This window comes from Carettochelys insculpta, chromosome 2 (genome assembly GCF_033958435.1).
Source record: "Carettochelys insculpta isolate YL-2023 chromosome 2, ASM3395843v1, whole genome shotgun sequence".
In the NCBI taxonomy this organism is placed as follows: domain Eukaryota; kingdom Metazoa; phylum Chordata; order Testudines; family Carettochelyidae; genus Carettochelys; species Carettochelys insculpta.
This window is the reverse complement of record NC_134138.1, coordinates 219,576,392-219,591,262: the sequence shown is the minus strand read 5'-3', so window position 1 is coordinate 219,591,262 and position 14,871 is coordinate 219,576,392. Positions and strand designations below refer to the sequence as shown.

Below are 14,871 nucleotides of genomic sequence, written 5' to 3'. Positions count from 1 at the left end.
CTTTTAAACTAGTGGTTTTCAAATGGTGGTCCTTGAAGCCCTGGGAGTCCACAGACTGTCTGATTTCCAAAGGTGTAAGCATCTCGTATTTGCAGTTTTTTATTGGTCTTCAAATGAAAAAAGGTTGAAACCTACTCTTAAGTATAAAACATTCCTGCCTTAGAGTTCATATCCTTCAGAATGAAAGTCATTATATGCTTTTAAATTATTATTACTAAAGTACCGAAAAAATCTGAGGTTACAAAACTTATATGTGACTGTTGTGCAGGAGCTAGACAGCAATCTGTGCAGACTCACAACTTCATTTGAAAAAGCAATAGCAGAGAAAGTCCGATGTCAAGAAGATGTGAACCGCACCAACAAAACAATTCAGCTGGCTAACAGACTTGTCAGGGGACTTCAGGCAAGTAGACTTTTTTCTTAATGCGCTTTCAAAACTTGATGACTAAAATACTTTAAACTATTTTGATTACATTAAAAATTCCAAGATGATTTAAATAAATTTGGTAAAAAACTACAAACAAAGACACATTGGAAAGGTAAAGTAATGGGCAATCAAAATCTGAGAGTACTGTCAGAGGTACCATGCATTTTTCTTTAAATGTACATGCCCCTCACTAGGTTAAGTTTGCATGGTCCCCAGAGAAAAGTCTCCATAACTAAGTCACTGCATTTGTACACAAATGCGAACACAATGTGACAGCATGGGCAGCCTCTGGTTAATGAGCAGAGAGACTGAACAATCCTCTAGGTCAGGATTGAGTCAGATTGCATCCGCCCCCATTGCTCTTAGTGTGTAAGTAAGTAGAATGCTCTAGTTGGGGGAGGAAGATGATTCTGCTTTTGCAAAAACTATTCATTTTTAATAGGAACAAAATGCATTTTTATTAAAAACATAATATAAATTTTAACGTAGACGTTATCTTTATGTGTAGACATATCATTGTAGCAAAACTGATGACTGTTTAATGGTCACTTTCTAGATAGTCATTCAAGTAAGCCATAGTGCTGCTAAATGGCTCCACTAATTACACAGATATGCTGTCTTGACACAATATATGGGTTTTATTACTCATCCTTTCTTAATGTGTAAAGATTTTTAAAAATACAGTAATGTTATGTTAGATTTCAAACAGTCTTTTATGTATTCTGTAAGAACACAACTCACTTCTTTTCCAAGAAATGCCTCCATTTCTGCACACAAGGTGGCTGAGGTAATATTTTTATTGGGCCAACTTCCGTTGGTGCGAGAGACAAGCTTTCAGGGTCTTCTGGAGAAGAGCTCTGTGTAAGCTTGAAAGCTTGTTTCTCTCATCAACAGAAGTTGGTCCAATAAAATATATATTTCCTCATCTACCTTGTTTCTCTAACATCCTGGGACCAACACAGCTACAATGACACTGCATTTGTGCAGTCAGACAGGGAACATTGCAATCAAGATTAGGTGAATTTGAAGAGCAGAATGAGAATGTTTAATATACTGGAATCATATGATGTAATTAAAACAAACCATCTAGTTATCGTCTAGTTAATTTCAAATTCCATGTTGTCACGCACTTAAAAAGGAAAAATTATTATTTTTGTTACAGCACCATGAAATCATTGATGTGTTTTGTTACTAGCTAGGGATGAACAGTTTTAGTTGGAGTTTAGTTGGGGAAAAACCTCAAATCCTCATCATTAACCAGATGTTGCAAGTACAGACAACCATGTATAATCCTACTGGTAGTAATTACTTCAGACTCAGTTTTAAGGACTTATTTCAAATGTGAAGAAAATTATTTAAAAAGACTTGTAATTTTCTTTAGTGGTAGTACTGTACTATCTAAGGAAAAGATTTTGAAGGATTCATTGAGAATGTCAACTCTTTCCTCCAAGAATACATATTTTGTTTTACTAGAACAGGAGACCGTTAACTTCTGGAAAGCATCAAGACTGATGATTTTGTCTATATAGCATTGACCTGGAAGCTCAACCATTCAGACTAATAAATCAGGCAATTTATATTTAATCATTAACTAACTCCCGAGCTGAACAGCTGTTAAAAATTAGAAATGGGTCACCCTGGCTAGGATGACATTACAGGCAATCTATAATGCATTAGAATAAAATTATAGTGATTTTTAACTGTCTGAAAATTTATTACACTGCATGTTCCAACTCTTAAACCCTTGTTAGCTAATGTCACTAGTGATTTATGGTTCTTGGGGAGTATGGTAAAATTACTGAAGATTTAAATGGACTATCATTCTGTGTTTAGTAAATCTTCAAATTTCAAAGCTATCTTGGAAAATGAGGTGGGTGCACTTTATTGTTTGTGACTTACCACCCCATGACAACAAGGAAGGAGAATGGGTAAATTTAAAAGCCCTCTTGTACATTAATGGATTTGTTGTCTGAGTTGATTTAAGTTAATGATTTAAGGAAGAATCTAATGGAGCCATAGAAAATACTGGATATCTAAAATACTTCAAAATAAAGATGCTTGATTACAGAGGTAATTGTTAGTGTTTTAAACAAAAACAGTCCTTACTCTCACCATTTGTTGAACATCTTGTATGCTTGAGGACACATTTAGAATTAAGTATTATCATATATATGAAGTTCCATTTTATGAGTTCACACCATGGTGCTTAAAATGCTCACCCAATTAAGAATTGTGATTTGGATAAGGATACATAAGTTATCTTTGTGGATAATTGGGGTGCATATAAGTTAGAGGTTTTGGAATATTGCACATGTGTTAGAGGTTTTGTGCAGAGGTTTTGGAATGTATGCCTTTTTGGGATCATTGTTCATACACGGTGAAATGATTAATTTTAAATATATGTTACTTTTATGCTGTGTGAGTTAACTGCTGTCACTAGTGTTGATCATGTCATGAAAAGGACTGAGAAACTAGAAAATTCCATGTCTTGTTTATTTTTCTAGTTTTCATCAGTCACCAGAATTACATTTTATGTGGTGGGCAGGGCTCCTGTGATGTCCTGCAATGTGCTTCCCTGGTCTCATGCTGGCAACAGCTGCATCGAGCCTGTCTGCTCCTTGCTGGATAATGTTTTGCAGCCTCCTAGTATCTACTATCTTTCATGGAGATAAGGATGTTTTAAAAGAACTTATGGCCCTCGCACACAGTGCCACTGGTATTCTTGAGAGAGGCAGAAATATTCTTATAAATGTACTTTTACATAAAAAGTACCATGTAAGTTTATAGCAGTGCCTAATATTTTGCTGGATATATCTTTGTCATTCACAATTCTGCCACAATGAAATACGTATATTTATCTCCATCTTTGGTATGTTGAAAATATACATTATTTTTCCAGATGGATAGCCTTAATCATGCCATACAAAAGTTGTAATGGAACATCTTTCAGAATATGGGCCAAATCTGTGCTTTCAGTAATCTTTGGGACCCAGGCCCAGTCCCCTCAATGGGAATTCCATACACAACATATTTTTAGGGATTGCTTGCCAAACACTTCAAAATTCATTTTAATTAAGTGCTATACATTTTAATTGGAACGTAGATACAGCCAATGTTAAATCTGGTTTAAATATTTATTTTGATACATTGTAACAGGCATTTTAACTGTATCTAGAGGCTTTAACAACCTTTGAATACACAATGAACTGTTTTCACAGGCCACCTAGGGAAAATAATACCTGCTTATACTACTTCTAATAATAACCCCACCCCTATAATTAATTGTCAAAACATCCCACAATATGAACTGGAAAAAAATAGTGCTTTGCAGAAATCTAGTTTTTGCAAATATAAGAACATAGAGTAGATCAAGATCCAAAGTCAAAGACAGGCTTACTGTGAAAGTCCAGCTACCAGCCTTCTCCATACAAACCATTAAATTAGCGTGAGTACTTCAGCCAACTGCATATTTGTTCGGTATCCCATAAGGAGAAAGTCAATCTCTTAGGTAAGTCTTTCTTAAAACCATTCAGTTTCTTTCCTGTACCCATTCCTTTTAAGTATCTGGCCCTCACTGTAATGTTTTCCAACAAATATATTGAAGCTAGAGAAAAAGAGTTTATGAATCTCAAATCATTACAGTTTTTAATTCAGTAAAACCTCCATAACTCAAAGGAAATCTGTACAACACCTTCAGGATCTACAACCTGTCTAAAACACCAGTCTAAAACAACAGTTTTATGGATCATTGTAACAGTTTGTAACACACTTCATCCTATGACGGGGGCAGTGTTGGGTGTCCATATCATTTATAAGTGGTCTCCTGTAACATATGAACCCTTTATGTTTAACAATGTCTCTCACCTTGTATTTAGTTGTGACATGTTTTCCTTCTCCAGAGCTGAGGAAGGGCTCTGAAAAGCTTAAAATCTTGTCCTCTCCACTAACAGAAAGTCAAACAAAATAAAAGAAGAAATTTCTACAACCAACATTTGAATCAACCTTTGGATTATGTCTTTGTTAAAGGTCAAATAGTTTGTCTGACTTTTCCCCCTTCTTATTCCCTTTTGGAAAGAACCAATGAAATATCACACACAAAACAACATCATCAGAATATATGTGGCCCCAACCAGAAACAAGAACTTCTGGGAGTTTGGTGAAAGAGAAAGCAATCATATTTATGCAATAATTCCATGAGAGAAACAATTGGATATCTTTTGTTAGACCAACTTCCATTGGTGGAGGGGAGAAGTTTTTGAGCTTCACACAACTCTGCCTGAGGTCTGGAGATTGTAACCAGGTTGTCATAGCTAAATACAAGGTGGACGGATCTTTAAGTTTAAAAGAGTCCTCTTAAACTGAGGTGAGTACTTAAGACCTCTGCAGTTGCAGGATGGTGGAGGGTTAATAGGCGGATGAGTGTGTTACAAATTGTTGTAATGATAATACTAGTGACTGAATTAAATCCATATTTTTTAGCATCCAGTAGTGTTATAATGTAAGGCTATGACTACATTATGATGCATATTTGCTGGGTTTTATTAATTACAATTTAAATATCCTCACCTCCCCACAAAGTCCCCTAAAAGTCGACTTATTGCTGCCACACTAAATCACCAAACATTGACTGTTGCAGCAGTGCATTGTGGGAAACTATCCCACAGTTCCCTCAGACCCATTGCATCCTAGGTATTTTCACTGATGCAGTATGGGGGGAAAAAAAAAGCCCAGCAAGTTGTTGTGGGTATGTGATGTCATTTTCCCACATTGCATTGCCCTCATTCCCCTCCCTTGGAAAGCAAACGGACATTTTTTTCCAGAGTGAAAGAAGAAATAGTAGAGAATCCCAGGTGAACAAAAACCAAATAGTTGGCTTCAGTAAGTATAGTGCACCAGGCAGGGAACTGTCATAATGCCCTGCGATCACCAGGTGTCTGAGTCATCTCAACTGGCCTTCCAAGCCACTTTACCCCACCCCCTTGAATCCAGAAACATCCTCCCTAAAAATATTACAGGAACAGAGCACAGCTTGAAGCAAGACAAGGATAGTAAAGATGAGGAAAGGGAAAACCATAACAACTAAAGCCAACTCCCTCAGGTAGGGGAAAGAAGACAATGTGTGGTGCAGGTTTTTTGGCTTCCCACTTCACTACACAGATATATCCAGCATGGGGGGTGGAGCTCACCAAATTTCCACATGCCAGAATGACTCTGTGCCCTGGGATCACCCAGGTGTCTGTGTCCTCTCAACTGGCTCTCCGGCCACTTTTCCCCCCCTTGAAAGCACCCCTACTTGGATAGAATGGTATGGCTTTGACCTCGTAAGCCAACTAGCACTCCAGGCATGGGACTGCCATATCCTACCCCCTCACATGCTGTTACGAGTGTTGTTGGGTGGGGGGTTATCGGATGAAGGGCCAGTTGAGTCAGTCCCTTCGGTGTGGTGTTCAGGATGGGGGGGGCAGTCCTAATTGACTGTGACTGTGGGGGCCAGCCCCCTCCCACATTCTATTAGGGGTGTCATGGGGTGGACGCTTATCAGTTGAAGGGCCGCTTGAAATGGTCCCTTCCCCCTGGTGACAGCAAGACCCTGAAATCTTTGCTGTGGGGGAGAATTCACCCCCGGTGACAACAAACCCTCACAAATTTTCCCCTCCTTTGGAGACCTCAACGCGTACAAGCCCCAGGACATGGTGCCGTCTGGCAGTATGAGCTGCACTGTGCCACAGGCATGTGCTTTTATTGGGTCAGTGGCTATCCATGTGATGTGGTTGGGTGCAGGAAAGACTCTGACTGCATGGCACCTGGGGTAGGAGGGGCTGCCCTTGTACAAATGTGAACCGCAGAAAAGTTTCTTGACCTCTCATACAAACACAACCCCCACAGCCTAGCCACCACGTGGTGCAGTGGGGCAGGGGCTTGTGCCAGTGCTGAAAACATTTAAAAAAACAGCCTCTCCTGCTATAATCCTGTGCAGGGAAGAAGCCACCACTTCAAAAGATGTGCCTGAGAATTTGTGCTAGACACTAAAATCACGGATGTAACAAGAGGGACCTGTTTTATAGGTCTTAATAATAATTGGTAAAATGCTTAGCTGCCTATTAATCCTTCTTTATCCTATGACTGGAGAGGTTTTAAGTGCCCACTTCAATTACAAGTGGTCTCCTATAACGCATGAACCCTTTATGCTTAACAGTCTGGCCCACCCTGTATTTAACTGTAATTGTTCTGGTTTTCAAGGCCTGAGGAAGAGCTGTGAAGCTCAAAAGCTTATCCTCTCCATTAACAAAAACTGGTCTAATAAAAGATATCAACTCACCCACCTTGTTCATTTAATATCCTGAAATCAACACAGCTACAACAAAATTGAAAATAAAAAAATGGATCTGAACCAGACCTCTAAATCTTCTGACATTCATCCATCAGTGAAATTATTATGCTTCTATACATTTTAGCTGGGTCTACACTAGAGAGTTGGGTCTACACAAGGGCCCTTCTGTCGACATAACTCAGAGAGCGTCTACACACTCAAAGCATTCTGTCGACAAAGTCTCAACAGAACTCTGCATTTTCCTCGACAGTATTATCCCTCAAAAATTTGAGGCATAACAATCTGGGTGCATCTACACTAGCAAGTACATTCGAAATCCAGATTGGAAGACTGAGTTCTTTCAAAAGAACCCACGTAACGTCTACACTAACATGGTGCTCTTTCAAAATTAGCTTCAGAAGAACTCCCCCATTCTTTCAAAGTCAGTCCTCTGTTCCCAGGATGGGAAAAGCGCCCTCCTTCGAAAGATTATTTCGAAAGAGACCAAGGGTAGACGCTCTGCGGCCCACTCTTTTGAAAGAGTGGGTCCTCCATGGCCATGATCAGCTGGCAGGCGGCGGCGCCGCTCACAGCACAAGTGGAGCTCTATGGCTCCAGTGTCCAGCCACGTTTCAGGACGCAGGCTCCCCGAAGCCCTCGGGCAGGAAGCTGAGTGTGTGCAGGCGGCAGAGAGCCCACGCTGCTGCCCAGCCATCCAGCAAGGGCAACGCTCCAGCCTGCCTCTCTCCGTCCTCAGCACCACAACTAGCGCCCCTGACTCCTGCCCACCCCAGGGGCCATCCAGGGACCAGGGGAACTCCTCCCAGCAGGGGAGCCAGCCCCCCAAGCACTGGGCCCCCTCCTGGACCGAAGCCGAGCTGCAGGACCTCCTCACCCTCTGGGCAGATGAAGAGGTCCTGCACCAGACAAGGGTGCGGTGCAGAAACGCAGCAGCATTTGAGCGCCTCGCTAAGGGCTTCACCAGCCGGGGTCACACACACCCCCATCCCGGACCAGGTGAGGTCCAAATTGAAGGAGCTCCAGCAGGGCTACTGCTGGGCTTGGGACATGGTCAGGCGATCGGGGCAGCACTCACCAGCTGCCCCCACTTTAAAGAGCTCTACTGCCTCCTTGAGCCCAAGGAGGCAGGACCCCCAGCCTTGTTCCTCGACACGGCAGACCTCCTGACGGAGCTGGAGCTGGAGGTGATGGGGACCAAGGGGGTGGACTGCCCCAGAGCAGTGGCCACCCGCAGGCACCCAGCATGGATCCCAGACACCAGTGATGACAAGGGCTAGAGCAAGGGGGCCCTTGTCATCAATGTCCCCTTGGGCTCATCCAGCCTGGGCCTCTCGGATCGTGCCTCATCCTAGTTCCCGGAGGGACCCACAGGTAGGTACCGTGCACATGGGTGGCCACGAGGCCGGGAGAGAAGGAGGAGGAGGTAGGAAACATGGCCCACACAGCCACCCTCAGGGAGCTGATGGGCATTGTGTGGGAGTGGCTTGCCATGGAGCAGCAGGCATGGACTGGATGGCATCCAACCTGGACACCCTCAACCAGGCTGTGGTCGGCCACCTGGCCCCTGCTGCTGCTCCCTTGTGTGTCACTCACACACACACACACCCCGTCACCCGTGCGTCCCCTCCCCTCCCTCCCAGTGGTTCCCCCTCAATCCCCCATCCCCCTGCCTCCCCCACAATGCCCGTCTCCCCCACCCCCCCAAGGAGGCTGACCTTTAGGCTCTGCTCCCTCCCCACTTCCCCCTGGCCAGCCTCATCCACCTGGCTTACACCCAGCTGGCCAGCTGCAGGCTGAGCCCCTGCCTCCCACCCCGTGCCGAGCTCAGCACAGGCTCAGGGACCGCACCCGAGCCGCGCCCCTACCTCCCTATGCCACTGACCCCAACCTGGCCCCGGCAGTTTTTTCCAATTAAATAGTTTATTTTTATGGTTTACTCTGTGTCCCCCATGCATGTGTGCTGGTGGGTGTGTGTGCAGGGTGCAGGTGAGGGGGTTACCGTGGCCCCCCGCTCAAAGGCCTGGCACAGGGCCTCCCTTACATGCACCCCATCCTGCTGGGCCTGTCGGCAGGGGGCTGTTCATACCTGCACCCCGCCTCAGCGGCCCACTGCTGCATGTCGGGCTTGTGTTTTGCCTCCAAAAGGTTATGGAGGGTGCAGCAGGCCCCAACCACTGCAGAGATGTTGGGGAGGCCCACCTCCAGCCTGGTGTAGAGGCATCTAAAACGCCCCTTGAGATGGCCAAACGCCCGCTTGACGGTGTTCTGGGAGTGGTTCAGCCGCTCATTAAAAAGTTTCTGGCTTGGCTGGGAGTGCCCGGTGTATGGCTGTATCAGCCAGGTCTGCAGGGAGTAGGCCGCGTCCACCACGATGTAGGGTGGTATCGTAGTGTCCCCAGTGGGGAGCTCCCACCAGGGGATGAAGGTGCCCTTAGCCGTATGATGTCCCAGCCCTGAGTTCCAGAAGACCCTCGCATTGTGTGTGTGGCTGGACCAGCACATGTAGATGTCCTGGAACCATCCGTTGGTATCTACCAGGGCCTGCAGGACCACCAAGTGGTAGCCCTTGTGATTTACTTAGGCCCCATGGCTGTGCTCCGGGGCCTGGATGGTGATGTGGGTGCCATCTAGTGCCCCAAAGCAGTTGGGGAAGCCCAGCTTGATGAGGACGGCCCCAGTGGTGGCTTCGCCCACCCCGAACTGGTGGCCGATGGATCAGTAGCTGTCCAGGGTGGCCAGCTTCCTTCGGGTGATGGCCATCCTTTTGTGCAGGGGGAGCACCAGCTTCAGGTGTGTGTCCCAGTGCTGGAGGACTGGGGCAAGCCAGTGGCACAGCTCCAGGAATGTCCCCTTGGTCATCCTGGAGTTCTGTAGCCACCGGTCACTGCCCCAGTCCTCCAGCACCAGCTGGTCCCACCAGTCGCTGCTTGTGGGGAAGCTCCACAGGCAGCAGATGACCAGAGGAACCGGCTGGGGACATTGCACCCTGAGGATGGCGTCCAGGAGGGTGGCTATTGTGCTGGCCACCCAGAACCATTGCAGCACAGTGACCAGGACTGCGGCTAGGGCACTGGCCATGGCTGCAATGGAGCAGGGGTGCTGCTTGGGGTCCATGGGTGCCCAGGATGCCACCTCCAAAGTCGCTCTCACTTTTGCTGTCTCTCTGCCTGGGGACAGGGTTGCTGGCCTTTGGTGTGTGCAGGGTGAGGCACGGGGGTGGGGGGCCTTTAAGGGGATGGCAGGCAGCAGCCCTGGAAGAGCCATCTTTCGGCATTCTCTTTCAAAAGACTTTCTTTCGAAACAGAACTGTAGTGTAGACGTAGCCTCGCTGGACATAGTACTGTCGACAAAGTGCAGGGTAGACACTTCTGTCGACAGAGAGGACTTCACGTTGCCGGGCAGCCCTTTTTGCAGAGCTTCCATTCCGCTTTCTGGCACCAGAGGGCAGTGCAGTCTGGCAGTTCTCTGTCCACAGAACAAGTTGTGTGTAGATGCAATCTGTTGACAGTGTACTGTTGAGATTTCCCTGTTGACGGTAACTTCTGTCGACAGATGCTTCTAGTGTAGACATACCCTTTAAGTTATTTTAACTCTTTTTAGAGTTTAAAGGTTACTCTTCTTCCAGCTCTTAGTTTGAAAAAGTGGTTAATATTTATTACATAATTTTCATTTTAGGCTGAAAACATTCGTTGGAGCCAGTCTATTAAGCATTTTGAAACTCAGAAAAAGACATTGTGTGGTGATGTCCTGTTAACAGCAGCTTTTGTGTCTTATGTTGGATCCTTTACAAAACAGTATCGTCAGGAACTGGTGGAACACATGTGGATTCCTTTTCTTAAATCACAAAAGGTAAAACTGACTGTACAAAGTTGTGGACCATAATGGAATCTCAGGTTCATTAACTTCTCTTTAGTTCAGAATGCAAAAGGACAGTTCTGCTCTTGACTTTGAAATGTCTTTGTAGAGCTTGGTGTTTTGTTTTCCAGTGGTTTGTATCAGATTTTCTCAGATTACAAGTAAAATGCTGTTTTCTCTCACTGTAAGGTTTGCAAACTCTGCTTGGGGTTTGAATGTTAAGTGATTTATTTTCCCTTTTACTTGTCATCATACTGTAGGCCAAATTGTCCTCCACTAGTCCAGTGCAATGGCAGTTGCTACTGATGGGGATGTATAAAGATAAAATTTCATGTAACGTTCAGACACCAGGAGAATTTTGAAACAGCCTCCATTGAATTGATTATTACAACATCCTCCACTCTCGGCTCATGAACACTTCCATCTGTCCAAGATGCAGCCACTGAACTAATTTCTCTTACCTGTGGATTTTGCCATGGAACTTTGTAACCCAAGAACATGTACCGCATAATTTCTTTGTGTTCTTCTATTGCCTTTCCATCCAAAATGTCAAATTTAAGCTTCTTGTTACCAATTTCAAAACTGTCAGTCTGGCCTTCCCTGCTCATAGTCTCTTGTGAAGTTTTGTGTTGCCCCCAGTCCCTCTGTTCTTCAAGTGAATGCTCCCAGCCTTCCAGTCACACATTTTTATGATTTCTTTTTTAGTATTAAAGATATTGCCAATCTGGTTCACCATAAAACATGATTTCCTGTATAATAAACCACCAGAACTCTTCTTGGTTTTACTGTGCTCTTTAGAAGAAACCAAAACATTAATTCAGTACTTACATTGTACGTGTGTCTGTGTTGGGTGGGCAGAATAATTTACCCCATCTCTCAAAAAGTGTTAAGAAAGCTTCTAAATGGGTAGGCTGTTGGAGGGCTCAGAGGTTTGATAATAGTGTTTTGTCTTCTAAATTATAGTTTTGTAATTTAAGTTCTGGCTGTTATTTGCCAAAAATAAAAACCCAGAGTGAAATCCTAATACTGTTGAAATCAGTGGGAGTTTTGCCACTGATTTGCCAATATTTCATTCCTAGAGAGCAGAGTTTCAGAATCACTTTACCAATCTCATGACCCACAGAATACATTACCTCTTTAGAGATTTCCTTAAAATGCTTTAAAAAAAATTCTTTCTCTCTTGTACATGCATCCCCATCTCCCTACTTTCATGATTGAAGATTTTCATATATTTTCAAGGATGCAAAGGCATGGTAATATTACAGTAAGTGTGGCCATCTCATGTTTATCTGCCTTATGTGAAATGAGTTGGAGGTTGCAGGGCATTTGCCTTTGAAAAAGTGCCCATATTAGGAAAAACACTGTAGTTGGCTGTAATTGGTGATCCTATTGGGTGTCATTGCAGAGTAGCAATACCAATGGAGATTGTCCCATTCTGTAATTTATGTCGGTGACCCCTTTATGACATAGCTGAACCATATTAGCAAAGTAGTGCAAGAATCCTGTTGTGTTGCTTCTCATATTGTACCACTTCTGTAGATAACAGCTTTTATTCTCCAGAATTACCAATTCAGCACCATTCATGAGCACTGAATTTGTCCTCCCCTTCCACTTTACATGTTAAGAGCTGAAAACTATAGACACACATGCTATTCACTTAATAAATCATAAATATGTATGAGGTTTCTTAAATGAAGTGAAAACATCATTTTAAAAGTACCACAGTAGGTTGTAGGATTATTTGCTCAGCATTATATATCCTATTTCTCTTGGCATCTTACTTTCTTTCATGTGTAATAAAATCTCTAATTGCACTGGATCCCTTTATCTCACACATCACACTGATTTTTGACTTATACTTTGCAACCTTGCTGGATAATTATATTTCACTCTGATTCAAAGGTTCCTATTCCAATAACTGAAGGCCTGGACCCAATAGCCACATTGACTGATGGTGCTATGATTGCAGCATGGAATAATGAAGGACTGCCCAGTGATAGAATGTCAACAGAAAATGCCACTATTCTAATAAACTGTGAGCGCTGGCCTCTGCTGATAGATCCCCAGCAACAGGGAATTAAATGGATAAAGAATAAATATGGAACTAACCTTAAGGTCATACGTCTAGGACAGAAAGGGTATGTGTATGCACTGAAGAATTAGCTCTCACATTTACTTCTATAAAGATCCTGTAACTTTTATAGGGAGTTGGTGTATTTAAATGTTGTAATACTTGTCGCTTATTTATTGATGATAAATTTCCCATTTAAAAAGCTACTGCTTGAAAAGACACTTTCTGCTGCACTGTTTTCAAATGCTGATGAGAGAATTAAGTTAATACTGAAGAGGCAGGACAGGCAAAGGACAAATTGGCTTTCCTATAAATAAGGTGATAAAATCAAACACTTTGTTCAGTTTCCTGATTATTGGGCATTATATGATAATTTAGTGTATAAGATAACAGAATATATGTACCTAATGCAGAGTTGGAGACAGGGTCTAGTGATGATATACAGAAGACTGCATTCAGTAGTAGGTTACCAAAGCCATTTTGAATTCTGGTAGCTGAGTTTGAATGAAATCGAGTTCAGGTTGATATCACTTCTGTGGAATTGGGTCTGTTTTGTTTTTTTTTTCTCCTGTCATGCTGACTTTGATTTATTGAGGGGGTTGTGGTAAGTTTGGAACTGAGCATTATTTTATCCAGTGCAATAAAATGTCTTTGAAACTACCACATCTCTTTAATGACTTTCAAAATCTGTAAAAGACTAGCATATGCTAGAAGAGACTAGGTTAATTTATTTTATTGAAATCCAAGTACAATAGATAGTTACATAACACAATAAATGGCCTCAGTAATGCTTCATTTTTAAAAGGTCTGAATAATGTAGGCCCTGTCTATCTCCCTGAACTCATTATTTTTATACTTTTCCCACTCAAACCTTTTTTCCTTACGCTTTCCCAAGCCACACAAATAATTACCCCTTTATGATCTTCCATTCTTCTCTAAGTCTTCCCTGCTCCCTTTTCATGGCTGAAATTATATAGTTTGGCCCTTATGCTTGTTTTCCCAAACCCAGTCTCTGTGCTACCTGCCTCTCCTCTCTCAAATCTTCTTAAAACACAGTTCTTCAAGGAGTCCTACAAATCCTAATTCTTCTACCAAGGCAGTAGTCACTCAGTAGTTCACTATTCACTCTCTAGAGGATGACACCCCAAACTCTGAAACAAAAATAATGGAACCAAAAAGACATGCTAAAATTCACTGTCATTTAGTTTTTGTGGCATTCCATCCTATACCTAAATATTATGAGTAATTATTTCAATTGCTATTTAATTTTCTTGTCGTAATGCCTTGGAACCCCAGTCACGAACCAGAGCCCTTTGACTGTGCAAACACAGAACAAATTGCTTGAGAGAAAACATCACCTGCCTCTGAATTTGATTTTATTTGTGAGTAGTCAATGTAAATGTTCACATCAGTAGTTCTTGTCCCCATGTTTGTTTGTACAAAGCTTTAAGCAATGGTTTACGACATAAACTGCAATAAGGAGTAAAGACATCTACCTAAAAATCACAGAATTATTAACTACTGGAAAATACGTGCGTGAATGCAATACAGCAGGTTTTGACAAAGCTTTATATGAATATTTCGCCAGTTTGTGTAATCCAAAACAGAAACATAATACTCCATAACTCACATATTATCTAATAGATTGGGTTTGCTTATTGTTTTAAGGTTTTTGAAGACGATCGAAAGAGCATTGGCCTGTGGAGAAACCATCCTAATTGAAAACTTACATGAAACCATAGACCCAGTACTAGATCCCTTACTTGGAAGAAACACAATCAAAAAAGGGAGGTAAGTATTCTTGATCAATCAGGGTTTTTCCCTTGGAGTTACCACTAAGAATACTGGGGTTTTTTCCCCCTCTGGTGCACCAATGGAAGGAGACAATTGCCCAGGGCCCAGCCTTTCAAAGGGGCCTGGAGCTCCAGCCATCACTGCTGCTACTTTGTCAGCATCAGTGGCAGCAGCTTTGGGCCACTTTGAATTGCCATGAGACGGCTGCAGATGGCTGGGAGGGAGCAGGGAAGGTGGAGGGGTCAGCAATGTGATCCCATTAGCGATGAGGGCTGTGTCTTGGCCGTCCCACTCCCACCTTGCCCCAAGGCCTGCAGTGGCTCAGTGCCATTGGGTTTTCTTTTTCCTACTTTCTCCTCATAACTTTCCATGAAGCATTTTATGTGTTTTTTA

The 14,871-nt window shown here is 43.1% G+C and overlaps 1 protein-coding gene across 2 annotated transcripts in view; it reads left to right on the top strand.

The window, feature by feature from the left end:
- Positions 1-14,871, top strand: part of DNAH11 (dynein axonemal heavy chain 11) — a 327,231-nt gene that overhangs the window by 239,845 nt on the left and 72,515 nt on the right. Inside the window, exons 62-65 of one of the 2 annotated variants that reach the window (XM_074984643.1) lie at positions 269-403; positions 10,434-10,607; positions 12,516-12,751; positions 14,353-14,475. In XM_074984643.1, the coding sequence (XP_074840744.1) occupies positions 269-403; positions 10,434-10,607; positions 12,516-12,751; positions 14,353-14,475 (668 nt within the window). Of the gene's footprint in view, positions 1-268; positions 404-10,433; positions 10,608-12,515; positions 12,752-14,352; positions 14,476-14,871 lie in introns of those variants that run through there. The other variant, XM_074984642.1, reaches the window with a different exon arrangement.